This window comes from Boleophthalmus pectinirostris, unplaced genomic scaffold (genome assembly GCF_026225935.1).
Source record: "Boleophthalmus pectinirostris isolate CB_2022bp ecotype Guang Dong unplaced genomic scaffold, ASM2622593v1 HiC_scaffold_18, whole genome shotgun sequence".
Lineage (NCBI taxonomy): Eukaryota > Metazoa > Chordata > Actinopteri > Gobiiformes > Gobiidae > Boleophthalmus > Boleophthalmus pectinirostris.
Window position 1 is genome coordinate 20,295,225 of NW_026571133.1, and position 16,133 is coordinate 20,311,357.

General features: G+C 39.3%; 1 protein-coding gene across 1 annotated transcript; it reads left to right on the top strand.

Moving 5' to 3' along the window:
- Positions 1-402: 402 nt before the first annotated feature.
- On the top strand, positions 403-14,956 carry ntn4 (netrin 4). Its single transcript, XM_020926338.2, has 10 exons — positions 403-882; positions 2,199-2,752; positions 5,554-5,832; positions 8,489-8,615; positions 9,053-9,238; positions 10,987-11,200; positions 11,605-11,687; positions 12,013-12,081; positions 12,166-12,339; positions 12,979-14,956. The coding sequence occupies exons 1-10, from the start codon at positions 837-839 to the stop codon at positions 13,116-13,118; spliced, it is 1,872 nt and encodes a 623-aa protein (XP_020781997.1). The 5' UTR covers positions 403-836; the 3' UTR covers positions 13,119-14,956.
- Positions 14,957-16,133: the final 1,177 nt, after the last annotated feature.

The following is a 16,133-nucleotide window of genomic DNA, read 5'->3' on the forward strand; positions in this document are numbered from 1 at the left end:
GTTTGCCCACCCCTGCCTTAGATGGAAGATTTGTGCTGATGGTGGTAATTATATTTTTATTATCTTTTATATTTTATAATGGGCCTATTGTACAACAAGCTGTGCCATACAACAAATACGTTGTTTATATTGGCTCAGATGACATATCACTAATAACATAGCTACTAGCTACAATTAAAACACACACACACAAACACACACTGGTGTTCAAAGAAAAAGCCCCATAGCTCCTGCACCGTATACTGTGTAGACTGTATGCACAATTTATGCCCTGCACTAACATTCTGCTTTTGAGTATACTATGTGGCTAAATGCTGACCCCATATGGCTAATATCGCGCAACAAGATGAACTGTTTGCCAGACTGGCTCAGACAGATAGTGAAAGCGCAGTAGCGCACATTGGAGGGTTTCTTTAAATCAGGAGAAAATACCAATGGGAGGCGGGGCTATGCTCATCGCAGTCTCTACACCGTCCGAGCGCTCCTTAGAAATAGATCCACTGAACAGAGCGAGCAACAGGCGCCTCACTGCGGGGAAATGAAACACGTTTCAGGTCTCCAACATACAGACGAGTCGCACAGAGCCGCGGATCTCTTCTTGACTCGAGTTTTCCCACTTTCTCAGCCTGACATCACGCGCCGCACAGGATCATGTCCCCCTCTCGCGCTCAGTTACCGCTGCCTCTTTGGAACGAAGTTGAGTGAAAGAGAAAGTCCCCATTGAAATTGATCCTGCGCACTTGTTGTGTTCCTACTGAGGCTGTACCCGTGGAGATGCTGTTAGAATCTTCTTTCTTTTGAGTTGTTGTTATTTTTCCTGCAGATTCATTCGAACTATGTGGATTTTGTTTTTGATCACTCTGGCACTCAGGTCAGATGTAGGTGAGTACTGGGCGTTGTTGTTATCATGTAGGCTACACATCACGTGGGGAAAGTGACTCAAACATAAAATGTATGTTTCTGCTTTTCAGTTAGCTTTTGCATACTGCATACTGAACAAAACCTGTTTTGTAAATGTTATAGACCTACAGTCAGAGGCATAGAATTAAGACATTGTTGGGGATATTAGAAGCCTTAGTCTCTTTATCCATTGTTTTTGTGCTTCCTACTGTTCAAATGTAAATAGACTGTACCTTCATGACTAAGGTTTCATTCTTACTTTCTCCTCTGACCTTTACACATATACAGTTATGTAACAAACCTGCAACAAAAGGCACCCTGCTGTACAAAAATCTAACTTAACAATAGCTGTACATGAGACAGTCTGGGGTCTCTCATTTACACAAAATAGGAGCTGTGCGTTTGACGTAATAAATCCTCCTTGGAAGTTGACAGTGTGACCCCGGGGCTCGTGAAGCGTCTGGTATAGATGTCTGAATACATTTCATCCTCCAAAGCTGTCAACATTTATTTGTGTCAAAGTATAGAATATACATTCCCTAGAGACCATACACTCTCAGGTCAAATGTCTTCAGTTTTCCTTTTTGCGTAACATTTAATAAAGCTAATGATACCTACATGTGCAAACAAAGTCAGAGTAATTCAGCTGTTACTAACAAAAAATGATAGAAGGAAAGGCAAGTTATGGCAGATTGTGAGGATGCATCAGATCATTTACGATTTATTCACAAGATGAGATCGCAATCCAGACCTAATCTCAACCAAGTGTACTCCTTGTGCTGGACCCAAGCACAATAAGCACATAAATATAGATAATTTGAAATGCAAATTATTACATAATATAGGCGATGCTAGTAACAACCCTAAAGACAAAAGCATAAAGAAGTGACTTAAAGATGCATTATGTAACTTTTCTGTTGAAGGGTCCACCACTTTCTTGTTTCCATAGAGATGTAATTGTTTTGTTTTGAATGTTCTGCAATATGGCATTAATTTTATTTAACTCAGCAGAGACAAGCAGGTGACACCATCTGGTCAAGTTACAGGTCAGATGTGGTGAAGCAACACATCTCACTTGTTTATCAAGATAAAGACACCTGTAACTGAATACATTTAATTCCATATTGAACAACATTTCAGGAAAAGCAATACCTTCTCCTTGGAGACAAGCAGGTAGCGGACCTTTCCCGATAATAATAGCAAGTTGAAATGCATTATGGCTTATGAGTCGCACCTTTGCCTGTGTTTTCTCTTGCCTATTTACTCAACATGTGAATAAATGTTCCTTCTCTCTTCAGGGTGGTCGGTGGAGATGTTTCGCACAGGTGTGGCCCCTCGCTGTGATAGCCGAGCCTGTAATCCACGCATGGGAAACCTTGCCCTTGGTCGCAGGGTCCTAACACAGACTGTATGTGGGAACAATGGCACAGAACAGTACTGCTCCTATGCTGACCCCAACATCAACTTGGCCTGCAGCAGTGCCAAATGTGCCAAGTGCAACGCTGGACTACCCTTCCTATCACACCTAGCGGGAGCCATGTCTGATTCATCTTTCCGCCACCCTAACACATGGTGGCAGTCAGCAGAAGGCATGGAGTCAGAAACAGTGCAGCTGAATTTGGAAGCTGAGTTCTACTTCACGCACCTGATCTTGGTTTTTAAATCTACGCGACCTGCTGCCATGACGCTAGAGCGCTCGCAGGACTTTGGGAAAACATGGAAGATGCTGCAGTATTATGCCTCCAACTGTAGTGCTGCCTTTGGTATAGAAGAAGAGAAGGCAACAGTGGGCCGTGATGGGGCCACATGCACTTCCAAATACTCCGGGGCTTTTCCCTGTCACCGTGGAGAGGTGAGAAGAAAGATATTGTTACAGTAATGTTATTATCATGTGCGATCTATGTGCCTTTTGGCCAGACACAGTCTTGATCTGAACAAGATGGCAGACAGGAGAGTACCTTTTTAATTTTAAATGGTTATTCAGGAATTTCACTGATGCTTAAGAGCTTTTAGTGGCTTTAGCTTTAATACTGTACTTAGCTTTGATCCACCTAAACAGCCTGTATACTACACCTGTACCCTAAAATATTTAAAAGCAATACATTTTTCATTGGTTCAAGTGAGTCATTGAACACAGAGAAGCATACTAGCCAAACAAAACTGTGAGATGAGAGTAGTAGCCATGTGCCTGAGTGAGGGTCTAATAGGCGTACTGTTGCACGATAGGACTTTCTGATGTCCACCGATGTTTAATTCAGGCCACATGTGGACAGAGCTGGGCTACAGATGTGAGAACTAAGGCATGGTAAAGGGTGGTGCAAGTGGGGAGATTTTTTAAATATTTATTGAGGTGTCATGCTACTCTAACCCAGTTGACTCCTAGATGCTCAAATATGTCTGCCATCATTATTATCATCATTATTTACATTTAGATCTAGAGATACTATTTAGTAAATGTTTTTTATCATGCTTGTGCTTTGTCCATGTGATTATTGTTTTGGCACACAAACCACTGAAAGGTTTAATTTATTTGTAGCAATTAGAGCTTCTCTGAGGCTAAGCCACCTGTGCCAATAGTAAGACTTTTGCTCTATGACCGTTGCACTAATGACTCTCAGGTCCACAAAGGTCAAGTCAGATTTGTGCCTTTTCTTTACCTTCTTTTGTGGATTCATTTTAAAACAGACTCTCCCTGTATGAAATTGCAAAACCATTTATAGTATATTTTTACCATAACAAAATGTCAATCAACGTTTTGCTATGGAAATACTTTTTTAATCTTGAACAGTTCATTTGGCTGTAAAAGCTGATAAGAGAACTTATAATTTCTTCAAGAATTTGTTTTTAAATACTTTAAAAGTTCAAATGACCCAAAAATCTGACAGGTTAGTTTAAACCCTGCAGCACCTGTATGGAAACACATTGGCCATGGTGCATCTGTGTAGTGTGAATCAAAGCATGTTGATTGCATGTGTGTCCCAACTCCAGGGATCAGATAAGGAGGGACTTTGATGGATGGCTGATGGTTTGAAAAGAGTTCAAGAGAGAAGGGGGGGTCTTTTACTAGCAGTGATTACAGGAAGCAGGTATTCTCTTTTTACTTGTCCTTCAAACATGAAAGAATGCCATCTCTTGTGAAGGGGAACTGTATTCACCTGTAGCAGATAGTGGCAGTAGTCCAGTTGTATAGTAGGGCTCCTAGTCTTATTTATGAGGTCAGAGCCTGGCTGCAAGAATGCAAGTGTTTGTTGTTGAGCTCCTTTGGGAAGAGAACAAGCCTTTCAAAATACACACATATTCGGATAAGCAGTTCGGTCAGCTTTCCGTCTGTCTGCAGGGAAGGAAGTGGTATAGCTCTGATATTAGTGCCGTTGGCTAGACACTCTCCCACCCCTGCTTTGTGTGTCTTTCTTCTTTCCATGAATGCCCATTGTGCCTGTTTACCAGATTACAGTCTGCATCGCTTTGATGGAATTACGAATGGTAATGCCATCTTGGCTAATTTATGCATTTAAAAGGATCAAAGTGGTTTCATGCTTCACATAGTAAGCAACTCACAATAGACCCAATATGAAAGATTAATTCTAAGAGTAGCACATTAGCCCTTATACCAAAAGCAAATAGGAATAAATAAGAATGAAGTCTTACCAAAGCATTACAAATGCCTGTAATCTGTTATTTCTCAAAGTGTTTTATTGTCACAGCCCGGATAGCACCCTCTACCCAGCCCCGATGTTTGCAACAGTGTGTGCCAGTGTGTGTATTTTGGTGTTGCCGTGGTGTTGCTGTGCTGTCGTGGGCCCTTTGTTCATTACTGAGTTATGTGAATCCACATCTCCATCTCTGTTTTTGTCTGGCCCCGCTGCCCATGCTCTCCCGCAGACCGGTGCCCCTCGTCCTATTTGTCGGCTTCTCTTAATTGCAGTCCACAATGCTGTGACCCTGTAACCTTGTGCAACAACAGAGAAATTAATAGTACCCGTCTATCACACTTTGGCAAGTCACTTTGCTAATAAAGGAGCCAGTGCCTTAACATGCATTTTACGTTCCATTAAAAACACACTCTTGCATGGCCAATAAATGACAGTGGGATGTGGTAATAACAGTTTGATGAAGAGGTGCCTTGCAAATACAAACTTTATCCACATTTGGGTCAGACACTTTTCACCCTGGCAATAGCAGCAGTGTTAGGTGCCAGTGGTGGCGGTAGTCACGGTGATGGCAGCATATGAAAGGATCCTCAGTTTGAAGGATGTCTAGGATCCAGACATGGTAAAAGGGGGTCGAATAGTAGCCAACTCCCTTCTGGTCATGTGAGGACAGATATAATGAACACAGGTTAAAAGGTTAAAGTTTGGAGCAAAAAAAGATACCAAAACCATTAAAAAGACAGATGCTGTCATGTAGGTAACAGCAATAGACTTATAAATTGTAACTAAACCCTTCTCCTCTAATTCACACTGACATAAAACATGTAATTTCATGTAAATGTAGAAGGGTATATGGTTCGGGTAAAAATGGAATGACCTGTTAGGGGCATCCAAATCTTTATGACAAATAACTGTTAAAATTATGTCTTACTCTAACCCTGAAATCCAGAAACTTTACAGCTGTAATTTTCTTTAAAGGACATACAGATATTTTTCTTCTCAGGTGATCTACCGGACCCTTCCTAAGTGGGAGTCTGTGGATCCTTTTGGGATGGAGGGCCAGCAGCAGCTGAGATTGACCAATATCCGAATCCGATTGTTGAAGCATCAGTCATGTCCCTGCCAGGCTAAAGACTTAGCCTCTGCTCAGAGAGCTCTCCCAACGCAGCACTTTGCTATTTATGACCTGATAGTAAAGGGAAGCTGTTTCTGTAATGGCCATGCTGAACAGTGTGTTCCTGCCGCAGGCTACCAGCCTGTGAAAGACCGCACCAATCATGTGGTAAGTCCAGCACATTTCATTCAACCTCAAACATCTGCGCTGTGTCTCACTGTCATTTCAAATTATGCCAAATGACTTAACTACTCAGGGTACTACCAGTACATGCTTACCTCTTTTTATCATCATATAGTGTATTTTATTTATTTTATTTATAAGAATGATCATTCATGTAGTGCCACAAGCAGCTCACAAACTCTATCTTACTCTTTTGTGCCACTCCAAAGGAAGGATAAAAAGCCTCAAGGTGAGAGAACCATTATCTGACATCAAGACAAATTAATATACAGTTGACTCCATGGTTGGTGGTAGTTGATGATGGAATGGGAAAGACCACTCTCCATGGCGAGATTCTCCTTAATCCAACTAAGTGTCAGGAGCTAATGTTTTGTTGTGTCCACATCACAGCTCAGTCGGCAGAAATAATAAAAGTCTAAAGGAAGGGCGGGTTTGGGTCAGTGGTGCTGTTTCCTCTGTTTCCACTATCCGGTCTGATACATTCCTGAAATGTAAGAGATGTAAAAACTGATTGAGGCTAATGCTTGTGTTGATGGGTGTGTATTTCATTATGAGTTCATATCAAAGCCATCTCAACATAAACACCAACAATGGCTTTTGAAGTGGCGCATCTGTTTTGCTGCAATCAGTGAGGCCCAAGGAAAGTGAAATTTCCTCTTACTTATGGGCCATATAGACAGATAACCCCAGCCATAATATGTAACACAACACAGTATAGTAAATACAAGTGCACCAAGTTAGGTGAGTGATGAAATGCACACAGTCCTTTTTAGCACCTGATTCAGATACTTGCACTTCCGTAAACCATAAATTTGATGCATTAATTAAATCTTTAATTTAGCCAGAAACCAGCCAACTGAATATTTTCTAAATCAAGAAAACAACAGACAGAGAGCCAAGATACATGCCAAAATAGCTAAGGTTCTCACATAGGCCTACCCATGGCCATCATTGCTTCTGCTTCTTATCTAGTAGAGATTTGGGTAAGCAAGAGTTATGTAAGATGGCATTTTCCCTGACTGTCACTGTTTTGGTCTGTGTGATTATTTCTCAACCCAGAGCTGGTTTGTTGGTATAACCCAAACAAAAAGCATTGTTATGAAAATGTAGATGAGAGCAAAGATTAGCAATGAGAAAAAATGTTTTCTGTTATTTCCATCAACTTTCCAAAAAGCCATGTGTGACCACCATGTGTTTCCAATGTTAACAGTAAAAATTAGTTACAGCCCTGTCCTACATATAATGCTTTTTGTTCAGTGCGTGCAGTAATCAGTGGAGAAAATGTTTGGAAGTGTCTAAAACAAAGATTGTTGTTGTTTAGTGCTGCTGTTCCTCCACATGGGGTTTTGCGGTGAAGGGCAATTACACTGTCTGTTAGTTAGCCACAAAGCTGTCATACACTCAGAAGTAATGCTTTGGGGGCAAGCTACTGAAGCGCTAGTAATGATTCAAATATGTGTGCTCGGCCTACTCTTTGGCTTTTCTCCCAATTTCAAAACCCACCTTTTTAATTTTCTCCATATAAGTAAAAATACACAATAAGCCAGTGTTTTGGTCAGGGCTAAGTGGACTCTAGAAGGCCAAGACAAGGTCAAGAGATTCAGGGTTTAAAACCAAGCCATGTGAAGTAAACAGCATTGTGGTTGTTTATTTAGGCTACTGGACAATAAAAAAAAAATTTAAAAAAACTTTCCAAACCAAAAATGTTTCTTGAATATGTTTTCCTCATTTGTTTTGTCACTTGATATGTCTGTACCTTTTTCACTCTTGACATTTTCAGGGCAAACTTCCCCGTAGCTTGAAGCACTTTTTATGTAAATACTTGTGCATTAGGATTATTGACACAGAGCTCTTAGCACACCTTAGCTTAGTCACATTTAACAATAAGATTATTATTATAGCAGCGTTCTCATGTGTTTAATATAGAATTATCTAGATTACGTTTCTCTTTATTTATCAGTTTTCATATTTGCTTTCTTATGGTTAATATTTGGGAAGAAATCAAATAAATTCTACCTAATCCATCACTGACTAATTTCACGCATAATACCTATACTATTTTGTCATTCACAATTATGTATGCATAGGAGTATAATTTGTGTGTGTCCCATATTACAGGAAACAAATAAAGAGCTTCCTCAGATGCCTTGCACCCACCCCTTTTCAATCATTATCCAGCATGCATGGCATTCCAGCTCACAGGAATGACAAGGAGATTGTTATTGTGCTCCCGGAGCTACACACTCCCACTGTCCTCATACACAGCCACACACACGTGTAGGGTTTGTATCCTTTTTGAGGACACCACATTGACTTGTCTTGCATTGATTTCCTGGAGACCAAACCAGACCTTAATCACAGTCACTACTTGCTTAATCTTATTGGTGTTTAACAATTTTAACTCATATCTTAACTTCAAGCCATATCTAATTATAAAGAACTGAAGCCAAATGAAGCCAAACAACCACTCCACATTCATTTCAGAGACCTGGGCATTGTCAAAAATAAAACACTCCTCAAATTGTCTTGTTTTCTATTTGATTTAGGCCAGTTTATTCCTCCAAATTGTCACAGTCTTTATGGGAGTTCTTTGCTTTAACTGATATTGATATTTTTTCTCTCTGTCTTCCATTTATCTCAGGTTCATGGAAAGTGTGTATGCCGACACAACACAGCAGGTGAACACTGTGAGGTGTGTGCCCCCCTCTATAATGACCGACCATGGCAGCCTGCTGATGGGATTACTGGAGCACCACATGAATGTCAAAGTAAACTCACATTGAAGTAAAATCACCATATACTGTATTTTGGGTGCATCAGTGTGTTTCTGGGCAGAGTGCATACCACATACCTACAAACATGGGTGATCTGAGTTTTAAGTTCCTTTAAACTATGCAAGTTTTTGATTTAGCGTCCACCACCTGCTTGTTATTGCTTTACCTGCATATTCCACAGCATGGCATTAAACCATGGAGACATGCAGGACACAGACAACAACCAAAAAGTTATATTGTGCAGTGTGCTCTCTTACGTGTGCATTTAACAGATTAGATCAGTGTTTCTCAAAGGGAAAGGCATCTTATTTGGTACATGCATTACAGTTCATGTATTATTAAGATTAAGAAATGCACAAGAGCATTTTTACTATATCCAGTTAGATTATGAAAGAATGAATTATTAAGCAATATTTCTTCCAACTTTTCAGAGTGTAAATGCAACGGACATGCTCAAAGCTGCTTTTTTGACTGGTCAGTGTGGCATGAGACAACCCAGCGTAGTGGGGGTGTGTGCCACTGTCTTCACAACACAGAGGGTCGACAATGTGACAAGTGCAAATCAGGCTTCTACAGAGATGCCAAGCGACCCTTCACTGCTCCGGACTCATGCAAACGTAAGGCAATGACTTTGACAAACTAATTGATATGTGATGATTTATGGAATTTATGCATAGACCCTAAAGCTACTACCATGTAACATATTAAAATAATTATATTTTACCTCATACACCATTTACCTTATACACCCCTTCTCATTCATTTTCTCTAAGATCACACACGATAGGCATCACAAGTTGGTACATGCTTCATGGCATTGATTTGTGATGAGCACCTTGGGTTACGTGTGTGTCTGGGCAGCAGACAGCCCCTCTACCTCTTGCGGTCTGTGTTGTCGTAAATCATCTGATAGTGGGGCATACCTACGCTTTGACTCAAACACAGCATGATTGTCCATCCTAGACTGTATTCACATTTTTTTACTTACTGACTCAGAGCTCAAGTATCTCCTGGGTAATGATTGGTGGAGCAGTGTAACTGTGTATGTGGGAGGCTGTCTGGTTGTCGGCACGCTGCCTCATGGCGATGAGACAAGTCTTAAGTAAACACAAGATAGTCATCTCTAAACACATAGCAGTGGCTACATTCCCAATCTGATTATCTTGTCTGATGTGACCACATGGATTTGTGTAGAGCTTGACTTGTACATGCTGTCTGCTTAAGTCCAAAACAACTGTCAAATTTCACTAGACCATTTTACAACATCCAGTTCTAAGAATACCTGAACACATGCATTTTTATTGTAGTTCGTAGTGGTGGAGCTTTAAGCTAGGTCTAATAACCCTCAAAGACAGATGATTGATAGAAAAAGATGCAATGGCATGTGTGGGGAACCCCTAGGATGTAGGTTGTGAAAACTTGTCGTAGCTTCTCACCCACAATAGTTTTCCCTCTGTTGTAAAAACATTTTTTTCATACCTATCTGTGAGGGATATGGGAAACGTAACATCACTGAGCTGGACTGGAATGTACAGTATATGTTCCATATTTTTATTTCTTTATTTCTTATTTTTTCCATTACCCTCTAATTTCTTGAGAAATTAGCAATAGCTGTTTTAAGTGTGTGCTGACCTTAATACATAATTAAAATTACATTTATTCATGTGGTTTGACAAAATCTTGAGTTTCCACATAGATATGTAAACACACACAATCAGCATGCTACACGTGTTTGAGCTTTACGTGAAACTAAGTAGACCTATGTGCAGAGTGTTGTAATCTCTGCTAATTATTAACATGTACGGGCTGCTCACTAAATACCCAATAGAGTGTACTCTTAAGTACAAAGGAGTACCTTTTATACATTTCCACGGTAAAGTGATGATTCAACAGTTACACATTTGCAAGTCAATAAAATCCAAATTTATTACTTTATTGGTATAATACCAGTCAGTGTTAAGATAAGCATTGTCTTATCTTTAACATAGTGTTTTTTTATTTGATAAAAACGATAGTGGGTCTTGTGGAGTCTATAGCAATACAACACAGAAATTATGATTGATTTAAAGACATGCATCTTTTGCTGAATTAAACATGATATGAATAGTGTTTAAATTGTCGTCCTCATTACTAATTTATAGTGAGCCCATAACATATATTGTTGCTCTGCTAACAGTTCCTGAGACAGGCAGATTTATGGTCAAGGCCTTAGCTTTCTCATGCTGTTGTTTTTGAATAAAGAACATCAAAAATTATCAACCAAACATGAGATAAGATATGCTTGATAAGAACAATAGAGGAGCCTTTTTTATATTTCCCTTAAACATTAATTTGATTTCAACATTATGTGCTTTGCCATTTTCAGCTTGTGAATGTCACCCACTGGGATCCATGCCCTTCCACTTGTCTGAGAGCTCACTGTGTGATCCTACAAATGGAAACTGCATCTGCAAACCAGGAGTGTCAGGGGCCCATTGTGACAGGTGCATGGTGGGATACTGGGGATTCCACAAATATGGCTGCCAGCCCTGTGACTGTCCAGGAGACTGCGATCCCTTCACAGGGGATTGTATGCTTGGGTGAGTCCTTGTAATGAAATGTACGCCATAAGCAGCCTCTTCTTTCCTTTTGGTTTTCTTCTAGGGTCACAGCATCATTCATCTGCTTCCTAGCATGCAATGATACACAGATAAATTTGGCATATTTGACATGGGATGCCCTTTCTGACCCCTCTTAACCAACTCCAAGCAGACACAAAGAGTGCACTTGTTTGTGACCAGAAGGCTTGTATATTTGAATTGAAACTTTCTATTGAACAGTTATATTCAAGAACTGGGACTATTCATGGGCCCTTGCAGTTTTTCTTAATAATTTTCTTTGTCCACCATCTGCTCATTTTAGTCAAGTGTATAGGGAAAATAGGCCAGAACTGTAAGGAGTTAAATGATTCCTATTTCATATTAATTTGTACTGTTTTGTATAGGTCGGATTTAGAAACTTATAACTCAAGTGAACCGATGAAGATCTTCCGAACAGATGAACTCTTCTCAGCTTTGCACTATTCAGGTAAGAGACAAATAGTGTGTCTGCTCTTCGTCCTCTCCATGCTCCAGTAACCAAACATTGCAGTAAAGTAATGAAAGTTATGATAGGGTCTTTGAAGGTCATGGCACAAAGACCATGTGTTTATGTGCGTGTGGTTGCACGGATGATTTCCAACGGTCCCCTCTCCCAGACCCCTCACGGACATGTTACTGCAGCTTTCAATGGCACATTCCTCTCTGGACACACACTACACTATGGACACTATGTACAGTAACTAGTGGGACCCCACACAAAGTTTTCGTCATTTTGTAAATATCACTGTGTGCTTTCATGTACCCCCCCACAGAGAAATGTGAGTGCAAAGAGCAAGCCTTGACCAACAGCAAACTCTTCTGCACAATGAATTATACATATGGCAAGTAAAACTGATATATTATATATTATCAAATCAATTTTTCCAGTTCAAAATATTCCTGACCTGAAGTTTTTTCACTCATAGTGCTTAAGGTGAAAGTGCTGTCGGCCCACGATAAGGGCTCTCACGCAGAGGTAGAGGTCAAAGTTCAAAAGGTGCTGAGTCACAACACAAGGGTGAAAATACAAAAGGGTCGAGTCATCCTTTACCCTGAATCCTGGACAGCACGAGGTTGCACCTGCCCTATCCTTAATCCAGGTAATCTATTGTTGCCATAAATACATTAAATGAATACATACAGAATACATAGACTAAAACCTTTAAATAAACAAATAAATCCATGATGAGATGCATATTAAAGCTGTACTTGGTAACTTTTGCTGCTAAGGGTCTAATATCTGAGTGTTTTCATGCTGTTGGTAATTTTAATGCATTTGCTGTATTGCATGTGTTTTTCTTGTCAAATTGAATGAATGTCATGTATTTTTGAGCAAGCAAATATTAGTCTATTAGGAGTATGCTAAAATATTGATATATCATGGTACTAAATCTGATAATACAGTATAATTATTATCGTGGACTGCTGTATTGATATGCCTGGTATTTTGGGGCAGATTTAGCAAAATTATTTTGTGGAAGTGCTACAATTTTGATGCTTGTTCAGAAAAAATAAATTTGTTCATGTCGAAACATTTGGCAGTGGTTAAACAAATAAATACCTTAAATTTTATCTGGTGCGTAAAAAATTGTAAATGTTGCAGAATATCACATGCAATATATCAATTATAGTATGCATTTCCACATCATGATATTACTGTATCGAATCATGAGGAACCCTGTGATTCCCAGCCCTACATCCCAACTGCGTTCACATATACTGATCTACATTTTGTGCAGGGTTAGAATATCTGGTGGCTGGCCACATGGACCGTAAGCAAGATCACCTTCTTGTCAATATGAAGAGTTTTGTGAAGCCCTGGAAGGCAAGCTTGGGTCGGAAAGTCCTCTCACTACTCAAAAAAGACTGCAACTGGTAGACATGAAATATTTTCACTTCAAACAATACAGAAGTTTTTATTTATGGTCACCTATTTGTGGATTTATGAAACATAAAGACTGTAGTGTGTAATGTTTCTGTTCAAAGTCAAGGTGATGGTAGAATCCACACTGGGTTTAAGTTTTTCAATGAACCAGCCTTATGAGTATAAAATGCTGTGTACATATTTTCTTATTTAGGATTTGCTACACTACAGCTCTGTAAATTAAGACCTGTGCTTATTTTGAGGAAGTGAATGCCTTTTGCTTACAAAAAAATCAGGTTGTTCTCTCTAAAGCACTTTACCATAAGATGGACTGATGGAAATGGACGCACAAGTGAAAAGGCCTAATCACAACATCTTTACAGTGTATATATTTATGTAAAGACTGAACAAGCCATACAAGCCACTGCAGGTGGTTAATTCTTAGCCAGTCCAGGTGTGCTTGTGTTGTAATCAGTGTGAATGGGTAATACCTGAGCATGAATGTATTTGTCTGCCTGTATTGGGAATGTGTGTGTGTATGTGTGGAGAAATGTAACTCAAACAAGTAGGGGTAAAGCGGCTATCTATGGTCAAGAATGCTGCTCTGATTCTGTCCAGTTTTAGTCCAAATTGTGTATACTACAAATCAACAGTTTTTATTAATTTCATTATCATACTTGCTGAACTTTGTATTATTCTCTATGTTGTTTTGTACAGTATTATTTTTATCTATAAATATGATTGTGTACTTTTTAATCTCTAGTTATTATGTCTTCTCATTCATAAGTATTCCTACTAGAGCATGTTTAAAATTGCTCTGTTATGTAATCCTGCTTAATGATGCCAGTTTAAACCATTACTCATAGTTCTAGTTCTAAATGCCGCAGACTACAACAAAGTGAAAAGAATGAAATGTTTTTATTGTTTGAAACATTGTTGCTTGAACACACCTCCCTGAAGGCACAGTATTAACATTTGATATGAGAGCTTAGACCTTGACATTCTTCACATTAATTTGACAAAAATATCCGTATCAACCCATTCTGTTTTACGCATATGTTTCTATGTGGGTGTCACCTAACATTAAGCCATCCATCATCTCACTTAAATATTTTCTGTTTTGCTCACACACTAACGCCAAATGTAGAGCAGAATAGACACTTTGGTGCAAGTATGTACACATTTTTGGGCAAAGGTATCTAATGTTTTCTTCAGACTTATCGTGACGTGCTTGGCTGAGAGGTGTTGGCACATTCTTGGCGCATCATACACCTCTCTGCAGCAGGAATGGTTGTAGGACACTCACCTATCCAACCGGAGTGAGGCAGATGTAGAAGAATTTGGCAAATTAGCCAGATAGCTTCATGTACCCATATCTCCTCATTTGTGGCCCATTCGCAGATTGGTGGCAAGGGTTACTGCTTTCCCTGATTTATGCCAAGTGCAGTCCAGACAACTGGGGCAGGGGTGAATGAGTACAAAAGATAGGGATAGGGAAGACTGTGCTTTGAAGGCATGGAAAGCCCTTGTTAGATATAGAGATAATCAAAAGTTTGGACACACCTTCTTATTGAGTGTTTTTTGCTTTTCCATATTGCAAATACATACTGAAGACATCAAATATGTGAAGCAAAATGTAGATTTAAAAGCAGGAAAGAAAAAAAAACTCTAAATATATATTTTAGATTCAGATTCCTAAAAGTAGCCACTCTTTGCCACCCTTTCTTCAGTGTGTGTCCACAATGTGTGCAATGCAAAGGGTGACTATTTGTAGTCATTTAATTATAAAATATGCTTTATGCTTTTATTTCACATGTTTTTGTTACTACATTCCATATGTGATGCCTTTGATGTAAATAGTCATGAAACTAAATAAAAAATTTGAATGAAAAAGTGTGTCAGAACCTATGATTGGTAGTGTATGCTTTATGGTGGGAATTGACCTTGGAGTGTAGACTCAACAGGCAGGCACAAACATTTGCATTACAGCTGAGTCGGGATCCTCCTCTCTCTCACACATACACTTGTTCTGTAGCCTGTCTCTCATTGTCCTCCATATTGACAGCCCATTCTCCATCTGTGATGGACATGTCCAGTGGGGGTTATATGCTATGGGAAACTGGTTGGAATGAGTGCATGGTTTCATAGATGCACTCCTGTATAGATTACTATTATTGTAGTAAAAACGAATGTGTGTCTGTAAGAGAGAGCCGGTATGAACACAATGCCTCACTTGTGTTGCTATAGAATTGAGTTATGGCCTTTGTCCTATCAGCATTCTTGTGCTATTGGGCTTAGAGTCTATAGAAGCTCCTGCTGGCCACAGGACAATAACTCCCCCACTGTCCCCTCTTCTCACTGGGTGTCACAATGCCCCTCTTCTGCAGCACCCATCAGGCCATCTCACATCAATATACACCCCAAGGTCAACAGAGGTGAAAACATATGAGTTATGATGAGTATTTGTAGTCATATTGGTGGAAAGGACTCTCATTTAACACATCTGATAGCAAAAACAAACAAAAATAGTGTTCAAATATTATGTAGGTAAATGTGCTAATATAATAGTTTCTGATTCTTGAGAGTCAGGACAAAACAGAAGACCTGTTTTATCTAAAACAGAGCAATTTATAGAAAAATATTTTCAAAATATCATCATTGGCATACTTATAAAGTTACATCTAAGGGAGCTCTGTATACTGGACCTATTTATTTGAATTTTTTTTTTTTTTTATGTTTTTTACAATTTTGACATAAATGTAAATGAAAATTTTGACATCAGTTTTATTTTTTTGTGTCCTCCGCCAGGGTTCTCATTCTTCATTTTCAAAAAAATGCATTAAATCAGTCAGTAATATAATTATCTAAATCTCTGAGGGTCCTATTTGTTACTCTTACTCCACTGTATGCAGTACTACCGCAGCGTCTGAGCCTAGAGTGAGATCATGAACACAGCTAACATAATGAACAAAAACAAACTAGCTACAATCTACCAAATGTATTTAATAAAGGAAAAACATGCACTTTTGT

Excerpts from the sequence above, each read along its gene's own strand:
- ntn4 (XM_020926338.2), top strand. The coding sequence starts at position 837 with ATGTGGATTTTGTTTTTGATCACTCTGGCACTCAGGTCAGATGTAG. Across the intron at positions 2,753-5,553 it reads TTCCCTGTCACCGTGGAGAG|GTGATCTACCGGACCCTTCC; the intron begins GTGAGAAGAAAG and ends TTTTCTTCTCAG. Across the intron at positions 11,201-11,604 it reads ACAGGGGATTGTATGCTTGG|GTCGGATTTAGAAACTTATA; the intron begins GTGAGTCCTTGT and ends TGTTTTGTATAG.